The 18,213-nt window shown below is 45.6% G+C and overlaps 1 protein-coding gene across 2 annotated transcripts; it reads right to left on the bottom strand.

The window, feature by feature from the left end:
* Nucleotides 1-94: 94 nt before the first annotated feature.
* Nucleotides 95-14,673, bottom strand: si:ch211-269e2.1 (cohesin subunit SA-2). 2 transcript variants are annotated; one of them, XM_034561797.1, is made up of 32 exons: nt 14,527-14,673; nt 14,127-14,226; nt 13,240-13,327; nt 12,510-12,665; nt 12,110-12,206; nt 11,910-11,986; nt 11,751-11,822; nt 10,455-10,659; nt 10,023-10,174; nt 9,868-9,941; nt 9,651-9,774; nt 9,423-9,521; nt 8,854-8,933; nt 8,650-8,757; nt 8,417-8,537; nt 8,217-8,334; nt 7,800-7,903; nt 6,437-6,529; nt 6,241-6,327; nt 5,747-5,956; nt 5,472-5,554; nt 5,280-5,367; nt 5,099-5,179; nt 4,400-4,483; nt 4,088-4,262; nt 2,400-2,536; nt 1,710-1,811; nt 1,462-1,613; nt 1,221-1,349; nt 947-1,137; nt 772-847; nt 95-685 (listed from the first exon to the last, which is right to left on the bottom strand). In XM_034561797.1, exons 2-32 carry the CDS (start codon nt 14,174-14,176, stop codon nt 550-552), a joined length of 3,549 nt encoding a protein of 1,182 aa, XP_034417688.1. In that variant the 5' UTR covers nt 14,177-14,226; nt 14,527-14,673; the 3' UTR covers nt 95-549. The 2 variants fall into 2 exon arrangements, with proteins under 2 accessions (XP_034417688.1, XP_034417689.1); XM_034561798.1 differs by lacking the exons at nt 11,751-11,822; nt 11,910-11,986; nt 12,110-12,206; ... (2 more) ...; nt 14,127-14,226; nt 14,527-14,673 and adding an exon at nt 10,772-11,699.
* Nucleotides 14,674-18,213: the final 3,540 nt, after the last annotated feature.

Raw genomic sequence — 18,213 nt, 5'->3', positions numbered from 1 at the left:
ACACATATATATATTATATACAGTGTGTATATATATATATATATATATACACACACACACATATACATATATATGTATATATATATATATATAAATACTTAGTATTTTTCTAAAACAGGTGAACTTCTTTCTTTTTTTTTAGCAAATATCACTCAAATGGGGAAGTGCATTTGTTGGGCACTATTTTCTGTTGTGGATTAATACATATCTAGTCGGTATTTGCAGTGGCGGGGCGCTGAATGTGGCATTGATTCAATTAAACTATGTAGGATGATGCCCCCCAGTGAAACACTGATGTGTTTTTAATACTTTCCAAGCAACACTTTGAAGTTTATGGCACAGAGGAGGAAGATGCATCAGGCACACGTAACAGGAGGATACACTCCGGCTGGTTTTGGTCGTTGACGCTAAGCAATATAAAGAATAACCTTTAAAACCATGTCCACATACAAGACATAGGGTACTGCATTTTAAACCTGGATTAACAGTATTGTAGGAACTAAATAAAATAAATGGGACGCTGTTATGTGTGCACTGTACTCCTAACTGTTACAGTTCCACGTCCACGGTGTCGTCCTCCGCCTCGTTGCCGGGGCTGGCGACGGATCCCTCAGAGTTCAACCTTGTTGCCGGAGGTTCAACGGAGACGGAGAAGGGATCCGCGTCGGCCGTCTTCTCCTGGTGGCTAAAAGGAGGCGGATGAGTTGTGAGTACGAGCCAGCTGGACATTTGCTGTGCGACCGGGGTTAGAAAACGAATGATGTCGCTCACCTTGGACTGAAGCCCGACCTGTGACCTTTGCTGACTTTGGAGTCGACGGGGCTGAATGGGCAGGGGGACTTGCTCCCTAAAAGAAAAGAAAAAAGAATAATAATAATAAAAATACAAACGTGAAGCAGCGGTTACTAAAATGCTGTGCTTGGTTTTCGTTGTTCGGGTGAAGCACCTTCTAGTTTCGTTCTGGAGAGGGGAGAGCGACCGGGCAGGTACAACTTCCTGTCCGAGCTTACGTAAGAGACGGCGTCTTCCCCTTCGGCCGCGGCCAGCAGGGACGCTCGGTAGTAGAACAGCGGCTGCCAGCACTCGTCCCTGGGGTCAACGATGTGCTCCGCGGTGTGCTTCTGCAGGTAGGAGAACCTGCCCGACCAGAACAAGACTTTCAGAAAGCTACGCTTTTTTTAAAAAGTATAATAATAAAGTGCACTTCACGCGGCACTCACACTACTTTCTTGTCCGGTTTGAGGAGTTTGCTGGAGAACTCGCCGAGGATGGTCAGGTAGGAGAGGTACGGCGGCGTGGGGGTGTCGGGGCTCTGACTGAACTCCTGGAACACGAAGTCGATGCCATTCCTGCGCGTATTTACACACACACAGAAAAGAAGACGCAAACACTTTTAAGAACACAAATTTGCGCCCCCCCCAAAGAAAACACAAACCCTTACACCGGCGAACGAGAGCCAACCTGTGGATCACGACGACGCACTCGCGGAACTTGACGAGGTCCCCGAAGGTCAGGGCGAACCGCCTGGCGAGCTCCTTGATGCTGGTGAAGGTCTGGACCCCTGGGTGAGCCCCGCCGCCGCTCTCCTGCTCTCGCTTCAGACGGACAAACAGCTGAGGACAGAGGACAAAAAGGCACATCAGCATATTTCAGGATGTACATATATATACACACACACACACACACACACACACACACACACACTATACCCGCTGCAAACTGAGCACCAGTGTCCGAGCGCTGTCCATCTTGTCCATCTGTCTCGTCCGGTACATCGTCTCCTTGATGATGTCTCCGAAGTCGTTGTGGTACTGGCGACAAAGAGGTAGAGATTAGCTTCCGTCGCACACGTTAGCATTAAATAAATACAGACTCTAGTAGCTCTGGAATTTTTGAAGGGAAAAAGCACTTTCTTGGTTGTTACCTCTCTACAGACGTCTGTGCGTTAAATGGAAAACAGCAGCCAGATCACTTAGCTTAGCATAGAGACTGGAAACAGCTAGCCTGGCTCAAAAGCTCACAAATTGTGACATCATGTTTGTTTAAAAAGATTTTTTGTATTTTTTATGACGGCATATTTTTCCGCGACTTTTTCCCCCGTTTCCAGTTGTTACGCTAAGCTAAGCTAACCGGCTGGTATTTGTATATGTACCCGACAGACATGAAGAGGGTGTCCATGTTCTAGCCTAGTTTTTGCGGGAAAGGTAATACACATATTCCCACCCCTTTGTTTTCTTTATGCTAAGCTAATCGGCTAAGCTAATCGGCTAAGCTAATCGGCTGTTATTTGTATATGTACCGTAAAGACATGGTGTTAATCTTCTCGCCTAATTTTGCAGAGAAAGATAATGAAAAAAAAAAGAATGTCCTGACTATTCCTTCAAGAAGTTTACCTTTACCTTCATGTAGTGCGTGTACACCTCCGCCGCCATGCTCATCTCCAGCACGCTGTGCACTATCAGTTTGCAGAAGGCCGCGAGCAGATTTCTGCGTCTGTGAAGTTCCTCCAGCCGCTCCATCTCAGAGTCCTCGCCGGCTGAGTCCAAGCGTCGCACAGTTCACAGTTGGACACCAAAAAGCGATCGAGGGAGAGAGGGGAGTGGGGGGGGGGGGGGGGGGAACAGGCTGTGTGATCAATCACAAGAAATCATGTAACCGAGGAGGAAAGAACAAAGCGGAGCGCCGCAGACAGTTTTGAGGACGATGGCTTTCGCAGGTGGAAATCAAAGATAACACTAGGCCGGAGTTATGGTTGTGACACCATGTGGCTTCAATCTTTCACAGGGCTAATAAAATGGGCTCAGAGGTGAGCCAGAGTTAATGGAATTTTCTCACGGAAAGAGATTGCCCTGATTTTATGATTTAACTCAGCGCCCTCGCCCTCCGAGTGATCCCTGATTCAACAGCTAATAGAAAACACTGTCTGTATAACAGAGCCGTTACCAGGCAAATCCAATAAAACAATAGCTCTTTTATTGCATGTTCAAAAACCAATAATCCCGTATTGTATTTGGTTGGACGTTTAGGAGATTCCCACCAGGAAACCGCCATCGACTCCTCTGGACGAGCCCATATTTGGATGCAATATGCCTCTGGAAGCGGGAGCTGTTGTAAAGATAATGCAATGTTTTAGTTACAGTCAGCCGTGAGTGGATTAACCTGCAGTACCTGCGGGGGCTTCGCAAAGACAAACAGTGCGTGTATCAGCACGTCAATCTTGTTTTGTTTTAATTTTTATCCCAGAATAGACAGTGAAGGGGGGGGGGGGCGACACACACATACCAGCCGTCAACAACTTTACAAGCTGCGTGTCTTTGCGCGACAAAGTCTTTGACGTCCTCTTGTAGAAACCGGTGCAGACACTTGGATATTAATGGCGTTAACCGGGTCGGGTTGGAAATCAGAGCCCATTTTGTGGGCGCCGGGCGAGTTATTAAACCAAACGTGTCATGGCTGTGCATTTAATATCTGCATTGTTGTTGCTTTTGAGCCACGCTGGAGAAAGAGATGGCTGAGCTCGAACAGAGCGAGGGCGCCATCTGCTGCGTTAACCCCGCGGTGTGTTCAGGCTCGCGTAGTCCCTGGGTACACAAACGCACACTGCGGTGTGTTTGTGTGCAAATGTCACACACAAAAAAACACGTGTAGGTCAACACACTTATCTTTAACAGTTAAACATCTTGACTGCAGTTTCCTCGTGTATTTTTTCCTGCTAGTTTATATTTCCACCCCACTCATTTACTATAGTATATTATACTGTACTTTTCATTTAGCATGACAGAAAAGTATTCGAACTGTCGAATGATCGATGACAAGAAGAAGCGTATTTAATATAAAAAATGTTCATGCTGATTTACCTCATGACTCTCTGGAGGAGGAGGGGGGGGGACTAAAATACCATAACTTATTATGGTACATGTCTCCTCCTAATGAGTACTGAAGTACATTTAGCTGCTAGTACTATTTTAGATGCAGCTCTTTTACTTGCAGTATTTATTTATTTATTTAATTGTTGTGTTCGTCACTCACTGGACACCTCGTGTCAAACTCGAAGTAACAAAAAGCCAAACGCATTTCCCCGTCTCACCAGCGCTCTGGCCCACACAGTCTGGCCCCACGAACACGTGCGCGCATACGAAGGTCAACAGCGCCCTCTGCAGTTTGGGGCTGGGAGTGTAGAGCAGCGGGCTGAAGGAGGTGGGATCCCACGCCTGCAGCTGGTAGGAGTGAGCCGTCAGCACGTCACACATGCCCAGGAAAGCCTGATGTGCAAAACAATAAAATACAATGAAGAGCGGAGGAGGTTATGAACAGGTGACGAAAAAGAAGAAAGAAAAAAAGAAGACCAAAAAAAAAATCAAATCAAAGGTGCCATTATTGATGGGAGGCATGAGATTACCTGCTGCTGCACGCTGTGGTCAGAGTGGGAGAGACAGCGATTACCCCTCTCACAGAAGAGACGCAGCTGGAGTCTCTCTTTCTCCTGACACACACACACACACACACACAGATAAGTAGTTAATGCACAAGCTTTCCAGAGGGACAGAATAATGTCGTTAAGGTCCTCTCTCGAAGTGCAGTCCCACTTTAACACTGTACACCTTGCTTATGCATTTTTCCTCACCCACTCATTACTTTATTGATTGGACTACTTTATTGTCCTTGAACCCGAAGAAGCTCTTAGCTGAACAACACTAATTTTGTCGACTAATAGCTGCCGATTAATTTCCGTCAATCAAATAAGGGTTGCGTTTATTCAACTACTGCAATCCCTGTGAAGAAAATTGAGAAAAATATGAAAGAAAAGAAAAAGATACATTTTATCGCAATAATAGATTTCTTTCTTTCTTTTTAATTTTTTTACAAGAAGCTTCTCTCACCAAACCAAAGCCTCTTTTTTGGCAGGAATAAATCAAATGTATGTTTTGGTTTTTATTCCACTTAATAATTCTGCTAATTGAAGAGGGTACGAAATAATTCTTTGATGATATTTTGTCGAGACTAATGCGTCACCCGTCCAGCTGCTCATAGAATGATCTTATTTCAAAATCGTTCTATATTCATACTAGTTCAAAGTACGGCAGATGCTGCTACTCACTCTGGAGTTTAAAGTTCCACCACTCGTGTTGAGGGACCAGAGCATGCAGTACGACAGACACCGCAGGACCTCCAACAGCACCTTCAGGGCGAAAAGGTGGAGAGAAGGAGGAGAGGCGCTTAGAACAGGAGGACGGTGCATAAACCTGGTTTTAAAAAAGGGGAGGGGGGGGCGTTGGCACCTCAGGTGGGGCCCCTCCCTCGCCGCTCTCCGCCGACAGCAGGGGAGACAACAGCCCGAACAGGTCCCACTTGAGGAGGTTGTGACAGCTGACAGAACACAGGGAGAAAGAAGATGTTGAACGGCCAGTAAAAACACACACACACACACACACACATACCGCGGACGGGGGGTACTGGGGGCTAGATCTCACTTGTGGAAAGCTCGTAGTTTCTTCAGCGTGGCCAGAATCTCTGCCCTTTTCTCCTTGTCAGCAGTGAAACGCGGACTCTCGCCCTGCAACGGAGAAATGCCAAATGATCAGTGTGGATTAATAGAAGGAGGTCTGGCACCTCTTAGAATAAAGGAATGTCCAGTGCTGACCCCCCTGACACTTCTGCCTCAAGAGGCCCAAAGAGGTCAAAGGGTGCAGAAGTCAGAGAAACATCAGCGCCCTAGTGGCCCGGCAGTGTAACTGCAGCTCCTCACCTGGAGCGAGTCCCCCAGCAGAGCCGTCAGGTGGTCCACCCAGCGCCGGACCAAGGAGTCTCTGGCGGCTCGGGTCACGGAGCACCAGGACGCGTCCTCCCCCACACACAGGCTGAGGTACGTGCGGGCTGCCACCTCCAGGAGGGCGGGGTCCGGGTCCGGGTGGCGGTCCAAAGCAGCTCCCAGCTCCGCCATCAGGCCGGAAGCTGCCTGAGGACGGCAACACCGCAGAGGAGCTTTAACGTGCCGGACCGAACACAGCGGGTGGAAACAAGTAAGGCAAACAAAAGGCATTCTACTTGTCTCTGTTATTATTTTGACAGTGGTCAAATAATGAGGCGCTTAATTGCATTTATTGTTAATAATGATTTAAAGTAATTTATTCATAAAGAAAATAGCACCTTTAACCTTTAAGTTAAAAGGTGAGGGGAACTGTGTCACCACGTTTATAATTCATGTAATGTTTCCTGATGTTTGCGTCCGTTGATGCCGACCTGTGTGCCGCCGGCCTCGGGACACTCGGGGAGGAAGTACTGAGGGATCTTCATCAGGGAGGCAACGGTGGCACAGCTACCTGAAAACTGCACAAACACCCCTTTTGGATTGAAGCCGGTGCAGCAAAAGAGATCTGAATGCTCCTAACACAGAATCAAAGGGACTAATATGTTGACACGAGGAATAAACACATACCTTGGACAGTAACTGAGGAAGCACCACGAGGAGATGAGCGGTCAGCTTCGTACAGTCCTCCATCTGGACTTTCTTTTCCCTGGCGCTCATCACCTGAAACATGGAAGACACAGACTGGTGCTTTAAAGCAGGATCGAATGCTTGAAGTGTCCATTTTCTGATACTTTCTACATCCACCCCACTACACATGCCAGCGGCTAATATAGTACTTTTAACTCCACTACATTTTTAACAGCTTTGGTCACTAGTTACTTCTCAGATTAAGATGTTACATTCCAAAAAAACAAACATGATAATATTCGAAAATACAATAAATTGTTTAACATTCAACCTGTGGTTTCTGATCTTTTCAAAGTCCAAAGTGAAAAATGTGTAAAGCCGATCTTCTTTTCTACCCCGTTAATAATCTCATGACCCCTCAGATGTATCTTGTGACCCATAGGAGGGAGCCCAACCCCTATATTGTGGGACTGGCTCCCCGTCCCACAACGGATCCAATACAAAATCCTTCTCCTCACTCACAAAGCCCTCCATAATCAGGCCCCCTCCTACCTCACCGACCTGCTCCACCACCACACTCCATCCCGTCAGCTCCGCTCCTCTGATGCCGATCTACCTGTCCATCCCACATAGGACCAAGCACCGGACGTGGGGTGACAGAGCCTTCTCCATATCTGCCCCCTCCCTCTGGAACTCTCTCCCCAAACTCATCCGAGACTGCGCTGATCTTTCCTCATTCAAATCGCAAATCAAAACCCACCTGTTCAGAACTGCTTTTAATGTGTGATTGTTCGTTTTTTTTGTTTTCTTTCTTATCAGGGTCCGAGCGACTCAAAAGTCCCTATTTATTTGTTTTATTTGTTTTACCTGTATTGTGTCTTTGAGTGTTATGAAAAGCGCTATATAAATTAAAGGCATTATTATTATTATTATTATTATATTGTAACCACTGGATTAAGTAGGTAAAGCTACAATGAGGAGCTTTCCTTTGTGTTGATTCTAGAGCTCCTTGTGGACAAAGTGTAACTACACAACTAGGGAACTACACAGAATTATCCAACCTTCATGTGAAGGCCTCGTTTACTCATGAAGGTCAGACAGAGGCATCAGGATTAAGTAACCGCTTCAAAGTTAATAAACTTTAATGTAGTTCCACCTCAACAGTAAAATGCTGCATTAGTATTCAAAACGTCATGTTCAATATATATTAATATGTCTGTTCGAGGGGCCATATAGTATGTTTGCTTTAGATACTTCTAAAGTGGGATTTTGAATGCAGGACTTTTACTTGTAGTGGAGTACTTTTACATTGTTGTATTGATACTTTTATTTAGTTAAAAGACCTTGATACCCCCCCACTGACCTTCTTGGCTCCACTCCTTCCTGGCAGCGCTGGTCCCTCCGAGGCCTGACGAACCGAAGCTACCAAGACCTCCACAAGCACCGCTTGTTCTGAACAAGTGAGACCTGAATACACACACACGGCAACAATTACAACTTTTTTTCCATTTTTTTGGGGAACTTTTTCCTGATTTGATGTGAGCTCCCGGGACAGGGATGTCGTATGTGTACAGATTGTAAAGCCCTCTGAGGCAAATAAACTGAATTAAATTGAATTTGAATTAAGATATTTTTTTAAATGATAAAAAATACACAACGTGTAACAAGCACAGAATTGTGTTTATTAATTTTTGCAAATTCCAACTCAACGGCATCATCGGTCAACCCTATCCCTATCGTGGTCTTTTAGGGTTTTAAGGACATACGACGTCCCACTCGCCTGGACCGTGTGGGGAGGGGTCCTGCAGCAGTATAGATGTGAGTGTGGGCCAGTCCTTCAGCAGGGCTCCAGCACAGTCCCACAGACTGTCCACAAGGTACACCACATGCTTGTGCAGCTGAAAGACAACAGAGACAAGTTGGTCCCTCCATTTTCTTCAGCTCAAACAGGAGGTTGGTATTGGGTTTTCTTTTCTCCACCTCAGACTCCTGGTAGAAGTGCAGCAGAGCCCTCAGTCTGGAGGATGCCTGTCGCTTGTGTGCCGCCTCCTCGTTTATTTCATCCTGGGTATCGGACGCAGGGCCTACGGTGTCGAGAACCCTAACACACACACAGAGAGAGAGACACCGGCCGCATTCAGAAAAAACACACAAATTAATAATACACATTTTGTTTTGTTTTTTCCTTTTCCAAGTGATGAAGATGAACGCACCGGGCGAAGAGCAGCTTCCCCGCTGCGACAGCAAGAGGGCGCTGTGAAGAGTAGACGAACTGCAGCAGCTGCTTGTAGTCCCCCGGGCCGAGCGCACCGTCGGACGCTCTGAGGAGTCAGAGGGGGTTCGATGCCACGAAATGTAGTCGGAAAGCATGGCGGGATGGATTGGAAAATGACTGAGAAAAAAGGCTTGCGACTCACTTGGAGACGAGAAGCAGCAGCTTCATGGTCTGCACCGCCACTTCGCTGTCCTTGTCCAGGGTCATGGAGATCATCCGGTCCTGGAGGACAAAACATGAGCGAGCACGCACTTCTACAATGTCGCAAACGTGCATTGGTCGTATTTTGGACAATAACACTGGATCAACTCTCTGGAACGTGAAGAGGCTGTTTATTATTTATTTGAAAGGTCAAACACACAGACATCTGCATCTCTACAGAGATTTTTTTTTATCAAATTATTGGTAATTCCCTATAAAGCCCTGCAAGGCTGACCCTTTTTACATCACAACGTTTTTCCATTCTCATTTGGTACATGATTGTGATGAAAATATTGATCAAAACTTAAAGAAAGTCAAACATTGAGCAGCAAAAGAGGCCAATAGTATATATTTAATAAATAAATAAAATGAGCTACAGTGTTCTGCTGAATGTGTAAATAGGACACTTCCTCCATACAACTATATGTAACTGTTGATACTGATATTTGTGTTTCTTCTGCCCCCTGTTGGTCATAATACGTGAATGCACCTTGAAGCAGATCTGTTTACCTTGAAGCGGGTGGTGAACAGGTCCAGCTTCGGGAGGAGCGGAGGAGCGCCATACAAGCCCTGGAGGCCTAACACACACTTGAGACGCACGTCCGGTACCTGAAACCGTGATACGCACGTTCGGTTTCACAGCAGTCTGTTTACATGCTGAAAGATTGTATTTTTCACAAACAATATCCAGACCATATCTATCTGTGTAATCTTTGCGTTGCGACACATTACGTTTACCTTGTCGTGCATCATCCAGCCCATGTACTTGAGGTAGCTGTCGTTGAGAAACGCAGAACTGTAGAGCTTCATCCACAAACCCAGCTCCTCCATACAGATGGAGCGGATTTCTGGAAGCACATCGCTGCACGCACACACACACACACACACATACAACAATCAGCTCTACACTCATGTATACGCATTCTGAGACCAACAGTGTCAGGGAAACACTCACCGATATCTCTTGAGAAAGATCCCTTTGAAGATGACGTCCATCATAATCTCTATCTCCGCCCTCTTCTCCCGCAGCTTGAAGGGCACGGGTCAGACATTACTTGCGGAGCAAAGATAAATGCCTTCAGATCGCTGCTGAGTAGCGGCGGTCATTACCTCCGTGATCTTCCTCTGAATCCTCTCCGGTTGCGGAGGGCTCCTCTGTCTCATCGTCTTGGTCTTCTGCACCTGGTACAGCTTCTGACTGTTCTCGATGCCGCCGCTCAGGCTCAGGGCCACGGCCACCAGGGAGCTCATCAGCTTCACCGCTAGTCAGCGATAATTTAAACAGGGAATCATGTTATATAATAAGAATAAGAATAAAAAAGAAGTAAAAAAAATTAAATAGGGCATTAATAGAGCATTAATAGGGTCCACCCCTGCTTTTCCTTTTTCTCCTTGTATTCAGTTTTCTTATCTTTTTCTCACGACTGTCATTGTCTTTGCCCCTGAACCCAGACTTTTGGGAGGGAGCTGGCCCCTGTGTGTGTGTGTGTGTGTGGGTGGGTGTGGGTGTGTGCGTGCGTGTGTGTGCTTTTTATCCCTTACCCGCTAGCGTGCAGGTGTGTCTGAAAGCCCGTACGTAGGAGTCCGACAGCTCGGTGAGCAGAGAGATGAGGGTGGTCATCAGGTAACTGTCAAATACGACACTGTGCTGACACCGAGCCACCAGCACCGCCACAAAGTCGCAGAACTCAGAGTGGAACCAGCGGCCGTACGGTCCGGGCTGTGTCAGAGGATACTCCACACTGTCCTACAATGAGAGGGGAGGGAGGAGACGGAAGGGAGAGAGAAAAAACACTTTGAAGGGCAGCAATTACTTGTAGGTTAGAGAAGGGAGTCGCTGAGGTATTTGGCATCTTTACTTTCCTGGAGGCGGATGAGTATGTTGGGACGGGTCAGGGATCACTCTGGAGCTTAAACCAATTGGATATCAGTTCAGTTAGAAGCAAAGAAAGAAAGAAGTTGGTCATCCTCAAAGGTCAAAGGAGAAATGCTCTCCATATGAAGTACTGAACAGGGGAGAGAAATGGTGTCCCTTCAGAGCTCCGGCGTACACAGTAGAAGAAACAAACAGGTGAGAAGAATACAGCAGCATTAAGTCGTATTAACATTTCATTACGCTATCTTTACACCTCCAGCGTCCTCGCTCGGTGCTTCAGGCTGTGAACAGCTTGCAGTTCAGTTGAAATAATTATGAATGAAAAGTGTCTATTGTGTCAAATGACCGCTATTGAGTCTTTATTATGAATAGACGGAGTGAATTTGAGTCATTGTATTTCTATCTCCAGATCCGACACGTTTTGCTCCATAATATCTGACTATGTGATCTCAATGAGGAACTTTCTTGGTTTATTCATTTTTCTTTTTAATGGTGCTCCTGTTGTTTTTTTAGCTGTGTTGAATGTATTTTAGGTACTTGTGGATTTTGGGCCTTTTTTTGCATGTTTCTCTTTAGTTTTTTGTGAAATTTTTTTTGACTTGTTGTCATTTGTTGTTATTATTGTCATTTGTGGTTTTATTGTTGTTTGATTAATTGTTTTTTGTTGTTGTTTTGGTTTGCGCTTTCCGCTTTTCGCCTTTGTGTTTTGTTCCATTTTTTGCTTTAGGTTTTGATTGATTTGTTTTTACATTGTGATGTAGTGTTGTTTTTTTGTACGCATCCCAGAACGAGTAGTTTCTACTTTGGTAGTAACAAATGGGGATTCCGGATAAAAAAAGATAGAAAACCAATATAATAATGTCGATCACTGTTATAAACCTGACTGAAGAAATGGTTGGGCATGAAGCCAAAACCAGATGCAAATGTCAGGAGAAACTATTAAGCAGGGAGGTACTACTGACTGTGTCCATGGGCCACGTGACTGTGAGGATCCACGGAAAGGCCAGGAACTTCTTATACTGCAGACCAGCAACCTGAAGCAAACACCGTCGTACGGTTTCAGTACAAACTGTTACATTTGATAAAGACACTGGAAGAAGCAGAGGTTGAAGACCTCTTACCTCATCCAGCGCCTCCACCATCTTGCTCATGACTTCCCTGTCATCCTTGCTCTGACACATCTCTGCTGTGACCACACCTGGGAGAGACGGGAGGGAAACACACGCCTCATTGTAGTGTTCTCTGTGTGTGCTTGTTTGTGTGTGAGTGTGTGTTTGTGAGAGTGTGAGTGTGGGTGTGAGTGTGTGTGTTGTCTGCTTGCCTTTGCAACCGCAGCATTGGATGAAGAAGCTGATGAGATCGAGGAGAGAAGAGTCTCTGTTCGTCCCGTAAGCCTCGATCCAATCATCAATCACCGCCTGTTCAGACATCAAACAAGAGTCAATTAGTGTGTTTACTTTATATATTCATCTATTTCAGCTACTATGTATCCAGGTGTTTCTAATAATCAGAATATAGGCCCATTCTTGACTTTTGAAAAAAGTGTTGCAACGTTTCATGAGGTGAATAGAACCAGAATACCAATGTGCATTGTAACCTAGCAACAGAGTGATAACCTTTATGTCATAAAGCCGTGTGCTCTGCGCACGTCTCTCGCACAGCCTCTGAGAAAACACAGAAGAACACCTTGGACTGTCAGATTGAGGGCGAGCTGGCCTTACCTGCATGGCGCTCCTGCCCATGGTGAGCACCTCGAACAGGGTGACGGCCTCCACCCGTTTCCGTTTGCCGCGGCTGCCCCCTGCGCCGCCACGGCCGGCACTGGCGCTTTTGCGCTTGACATTCTCGGAGCCCTCTTGTGGTCGCTTTCTTCGCCTCTGCAGGTTTCGAAACGAGCGGTTAATAAGTTACTTTTTTAAAACCGCGTCCTGAACGGGCCAAAAGCACGTTTCTAAAAAAGACAGATTCCTCATTAACGTTGAAGCACCTCGAGGATTCAAGGCGCAGATTCAAGGGAGTGAATCGTTCACATATGACTAACGATTATTTTCACGATGAATTAATCTGCCAATTATTTTCTCAATTACTCAAATACGTGATTTGTCTGTAAAATGTCAGATAACAAAGCTCATTAGAACGTCCCAGAAGCCAAAGTGATGTCTTCAAATGACCAAAACTCGATATTTACTTTATTTACTTATTTTAGTCCTCACATTTGGCATTTTTTGCTTTAAAAATGAGTGAAATGTCAAAGAAAGTTGCCAATCAACTTATCAATTCATCACTGATAATGTGCAATCAAAAGTTGCCATAATCAAAAATACAATATCAGCAAGAAGGCCCCGTTGGGTTGTGCGTTCATGCTTTAACTAGCGCCGCTCTGCCTGTGAACGGTCGCTCTCTGGCCCTGTTCGACCCCGCACGCTGACTGACGAACAGACAAACACCCACCGCACTCTTCCGCCTGTTCTCGTTCCCCGACTCGTCCTCCGATTGGTTGACGGCCCCGGAGGAGTTTGCCTCGTCGTGAGAGTTCTTACTGAGAAGTCAAGACATTTAATTAGATCACGAGACGAGAACGTCAAGTTTGCCGTACAAGGGCCAGTGGTTTCAAAGCGAGTAAGAACACATTCTCAACTAGTTTAGAGGTACTTGTGCTTTGGGTCACTTTATACTTCTACTCCACTACATTTCAGAGGGAAATGTTATACCTTTTACCTCACTGCATTTATGTAACTGCTATAGTTCCTTTGAGTTCACAAACAAAACATGATCAACTTCTTAAATATGATAAGCATGGTTATAGATTAAAGGGCCAACAGACCCAGGTTATGTTGCTGATTAGACCAACTGGGATTTCTACTCCGAATAATAACGTTGATTCTTTTTTAATGTATTATTATTATTATTATTATTATTATTATTATCATCTTATAAAACATGATGACAACTTGTCCGTACAAATTGTGTGCATAAATAAAAAAAGTCATTTCTGCACAAGGAGGTGCTTTTACTTAATGATACTTTAAAGTAGATGTTTGCAGATGATACTTCTTGCACCTCTACTCTAAGTAGAATGTTGAATGCTGTACTTGTAACAAGAGTATTAATACACTGTGGGGTTGCTAGTTTTACTTACTAAAGTACTAAAGGATCTGAGTACTTCCTCCACCGCCAGGCGTGCCCATACCACTCTTTCTTATGCTAGTTTACTATATGCCTCTTATATTATTCTTGTTTGTTTTACGTTCTCTAGTTATCTGTACTATTGCTGTCTTTGTCTTTTACAACCGACCCCCCTGCTCTGATAATCAATAAAGGTTCCCTCTTGATCTTACTTCTGCTCTGTGGCCCTGGATGCAGCTGCAGCTGTGGGGTCCAGGATCATCTCCTCCTCCCTCAGGTCTCAACACGGGGCTCAGGTGTTCCTCTCTGCATCTGGAAGTCCAGAGGAGGGGACAAATAAGGAGGGCATGTCAGACCGCTAGAGCAACAGAAACAAACAGTAGCTGCCAGGGTGGGTTAAAGGGTGCTCGTGGACACTCCGTCAGAGCTTTTCAGAGACCAACAGACTTTTTTTTAACGCTGCCATCATGCGGCTCTGTCGTTTTCTTGAGCGTGGAACACGTCCGATACACTGGTCCCTGAAGCAGCCCTGCGGTGTGTTTACGTCGCAACAAAGATGACGGACAGGTAAACAAACGGGTCTGTCGCCTGTTCGAAACTTTTCAAACTCACCTTCTTCACATTTATTCACCCTTCCTTGGTGTTCATTGATATCTTATTTTAAATCCGACGGCTGTCACGTTTAATATTTTTATATAAATATATATATATGGTTTGTATAAAACGTTTTCCACCACGAATATCCCTCCTTCTTTTCCTCCCGGCTCTCACAGTCAAGCTGCCGGGACCAGCCCAGCGCGCGCCTCGATTGGCTGGCGAGCCAAAGCGACCGATGCGATTGGTTCATAACCAATGCGTCACTCACATTTCAGTCCCTCCCCCCCGGTGGCTGTCACAGACAGACGAGCCCGTCCGGTTTGTTTTTCCTTCATACTGTAAACATGTGTTAGGCGCGTGAGACATGAGGCCGTGTGCAGACAGGAGGCAGTGTAGCGCTTTAATGAACGGTTGTATTGTATCCTTCCTGCCATAAGAAGGTCTCTGCGTGGCGCTGTTTGAGACGATTATTTTAATTAACCTGTGGTAGTATTTTCAGATTTAACAGTAAGTCCAGGTAGTTACAGAATGTGTCTGTCGGTAGTTGTTACCGAGTGTTACCTGCTTACATTCAGGTTTAATTGAGGCAAATGAAAGGGAAGTTATAAACTGTCTCCATTGAGCGAGTGTGAACGAGCGAATTCGAAAAACAATAAATAACTATCGACATCTCTCTATTCTTTGCATTAATATAGATTATTATAATGTTTTTTTTCCATTGAATGGTATAGTTCATCTTTATCTCAGTGATAGTGTCCAAATAAGCATAACATATTACTATGACCTTGAAATTCTGTCTCTTGTGTTATCTTGTATTTGTCTCTCACCATTGATATATTTTAATGAAATAAGGTGCCGTGGTGGTCCAACAGAATGGGAGGGTCTATTTGAACAGTGATGCGACACTTAGTTTGAGCCAAAAGGTTCATTAACAACAAAGTCAGTTACTACAAATATGAACTGAACACAGTGATTCTCACCAAAGTTGCATTGAGGTTAATTTAACCTTTGTTAAAAATAGTATATTTTTTGGACTGGTTGTAGAGTGAGATGGCAGCTGGAAGGAAGGAGCCCCTGGAGCGGATCTGGATCAGTCTCTTACTGAAAGTGCTCGACCGGGTGGACCCTGTTCTCCACCACCACCTCTAATGGTTCCAAGATGGTTCACAATTATGAGATGCCCTTGTCATCTCATAAATAATTTCCTTTTGATATCGTGACATCTCAAATGATTCATGGATCTATTTAGGCCAGTATGTACATGGCAATACTGTTTGTTGCAAAGTAAAAACACAAATGTACCTTGTAGTTATTTTCAATACATTTCTTTATTTTGTAGAAATACTGTACAGGCAGTGTACATGAACATTCTGTATTTTGTTCATTGTATTGACGAATAAAATACTTTAAAGCTTTTAGAAGGATTATTTCTCGTTCAGCCTGAACCGTCAGTCTCCTTGATTTCTTGTCAGTAGATGGTTTAGATGGTTCTGCTTCTTCAGCACAGAAGAAGCAGATGGAAACAAACTACGTCCTCTGTGCTGGTGGGGACGGGACCCTCCTCGTCCTCTCGGCTGGCGGGTGGGGCTGGTGGTGTCGGGGTGGAGGGGCAGCAAGGACCGTACTCACTGGGTCTCGGACTCTCTGGGGTGCTGAGGGGTTCAGAGGTCTGCTGTGGATCTGGGTCGTCCTGGGTTAACGAGTTGGTTGACGTCCACCCACAGTTTCCCCAAGAGAGAGACAAAAGCCCAGAGGAGTCCTTCCCTGTGAGACACAAACACAAGAGAATACTTTTGTACTCAACTACACAGCCTTTACATTGTTGTGTTGAATCTGGCCTCCAATGATGGAATTGTATGAGTGATACTTCTGTAATCTTGGACAGGGATTACTTACTCAGCCCACTGAGTAAGTAGTGGTCCTCCGTCCTTCTCATCTGCTCTGTCGTCAAGGAAACCCTGGATGTTGCTTCTTGTGTCACGGCCATCGATACCTGAGTAAAAGAGACTTGGAGACTTTTCTTAACGTTAGTAGTTTTTATCACACATCTGTCTGGTTCAGCCACCTTCACCTAACTATAAAAATAAACAGACTAAAATGAACACCGGGAACAAATCTGATTTAATGCAGAGAATACAAGCACAGCTCCTACTGCAGTCGTACAGAGACCGGATAGTCCGGCCCATACTCCCGAAGCACCTCCCACAAAAACCCCAGAGGAACCCAGATGAAAGCCTTCTCTAAGTCCACAAAACACATGTAGACTGGTTGGGCAAACTCCCAGGACCCCTCCAGTAGTTTTGCGGGGGTAAAGAGCTGGTCCACTGTTTCACGACGAGACAGAATACGCGCCTCTTGAATCTGAGGTTCGACAAACGGTCGGAGCCTTCTCTCCAGCACCCTGGCATAAGCTTTCCACGGAGGGCTGAGTAGTGTGATACCCCGATAGTTTGAGCACAGTCGAGAACTATGGGGTCGGCAGGCGGTGCCCTTTCCAGGACCCCTCCCACCGACTCCAAAAAGGCCGGATACTCTGAACTGCTGTTCGGTGCATAAGCAGAAACAATAGTCAGATCTTTACTCCCCCGCAACCCACAGGGAGACAACCCTCTCCTTCTCTGGGGAAAACTCCAACATGGCGGCGCTGAGACGGGGGCTCGTGAGTCCAGGCGACGTAGCTAAAGTCTGAAAGATGAACAATTCAAAATACTACTTACAGATTTTTTTAGGTGAGAAGTTAGTTGTTGAGACATCAAATCTGTGGTCAGTTTGTCAAGATTAAGCCTCCTTAAAAATGTGCTCCGACGATTTGGTGGTTTGATGGTAAGAATACTAATATGATGTCATCAAGTGAGCTGCTGTTCTAATTGCAGAATGAATCCCATCCCTGGGACTCTGGACTCTCAAGTCCAAAACTCTGCTTGCATTAAAGCTTTTAGAAGGATTATTTCTCGTTCAGCCTGAACCGTCAGTCTCCTTGATTTTCTTGTCAGCAGATGCAAACAGCAGATGACAGCTTCCTGTGTGTGTGAGGAGCTTCCTGAACCCTTCAGCACAGAAGAAGCAGATGGAAACAAACTACGTCCTCTGTGCTGGTGGGGACGGGACCCTGCTCGTCCTCTCGGCTGGCGGGTGGGGCGGGTGGTGTAGGGGTGGAGGGGCAGCAAGGACCTTACTCACTGGGTCTCAGACTCTCTGGGGTGCGAGAGGGGTTCAGAGGTCTGCTGTGGATCTGGGTCGTCCTGGGTTAACGGGTTGGTTAACGTCCACCCTCAGCTTCCCCAAGAGAGAGACAAAAGCCCAGAGGAGTCCTTCCCTGTGAGACACAAACACAAAAGATGAATACTTTTGTACTCAACTACACAGCCTTTACATTGTTGTGTTGAATCTGGCCTCCAATGATGGAATTGTATGAGTGATACTTCTGTAGTCTTGGACAGGGATTACTTACTCAGCCCACTGAAAGAAAGGCGACCGCCGCTCTGCATCTGGTCCTGTGGTCCTCCGTCCTTCTCATCTGCTCCGTCGTCAAGGAAACCCTGGATGTTGCTTCTTGTGTCACGGCCATCGATACCTGAGTAAAAGAGACTTGGAGACTTTTCTTAACGTTAGTAGTTTTTATCACACATCTGTCTGGTTCAGCCACCTTCACCTAACTATAAAAATAAACAGACTAAAATGAACACCGGGAACAAATCTGAT

The sequence above is a fragment of the Cyclopterus lumpus genome, chromosome 21, assembly GCF_009769545.1.
Source record: "Cyclopterus lumpus isolate fCycLum1 chromosome 21, fCycLum1.pri, whole genome shotgun sequence".
Taxonomy (NCBI): domain Eukaryota; kingdom Metazoa; phylum Chordata; class Actinopteri; order Perciformes; family Cyclopteridae; genus Cyclopterus; species Cyclopterus lumpus.
Note: the sequence above shows the minus strand (reverse complement) of the source record. Positions and strands in the feature narration are given on the sequence as shown.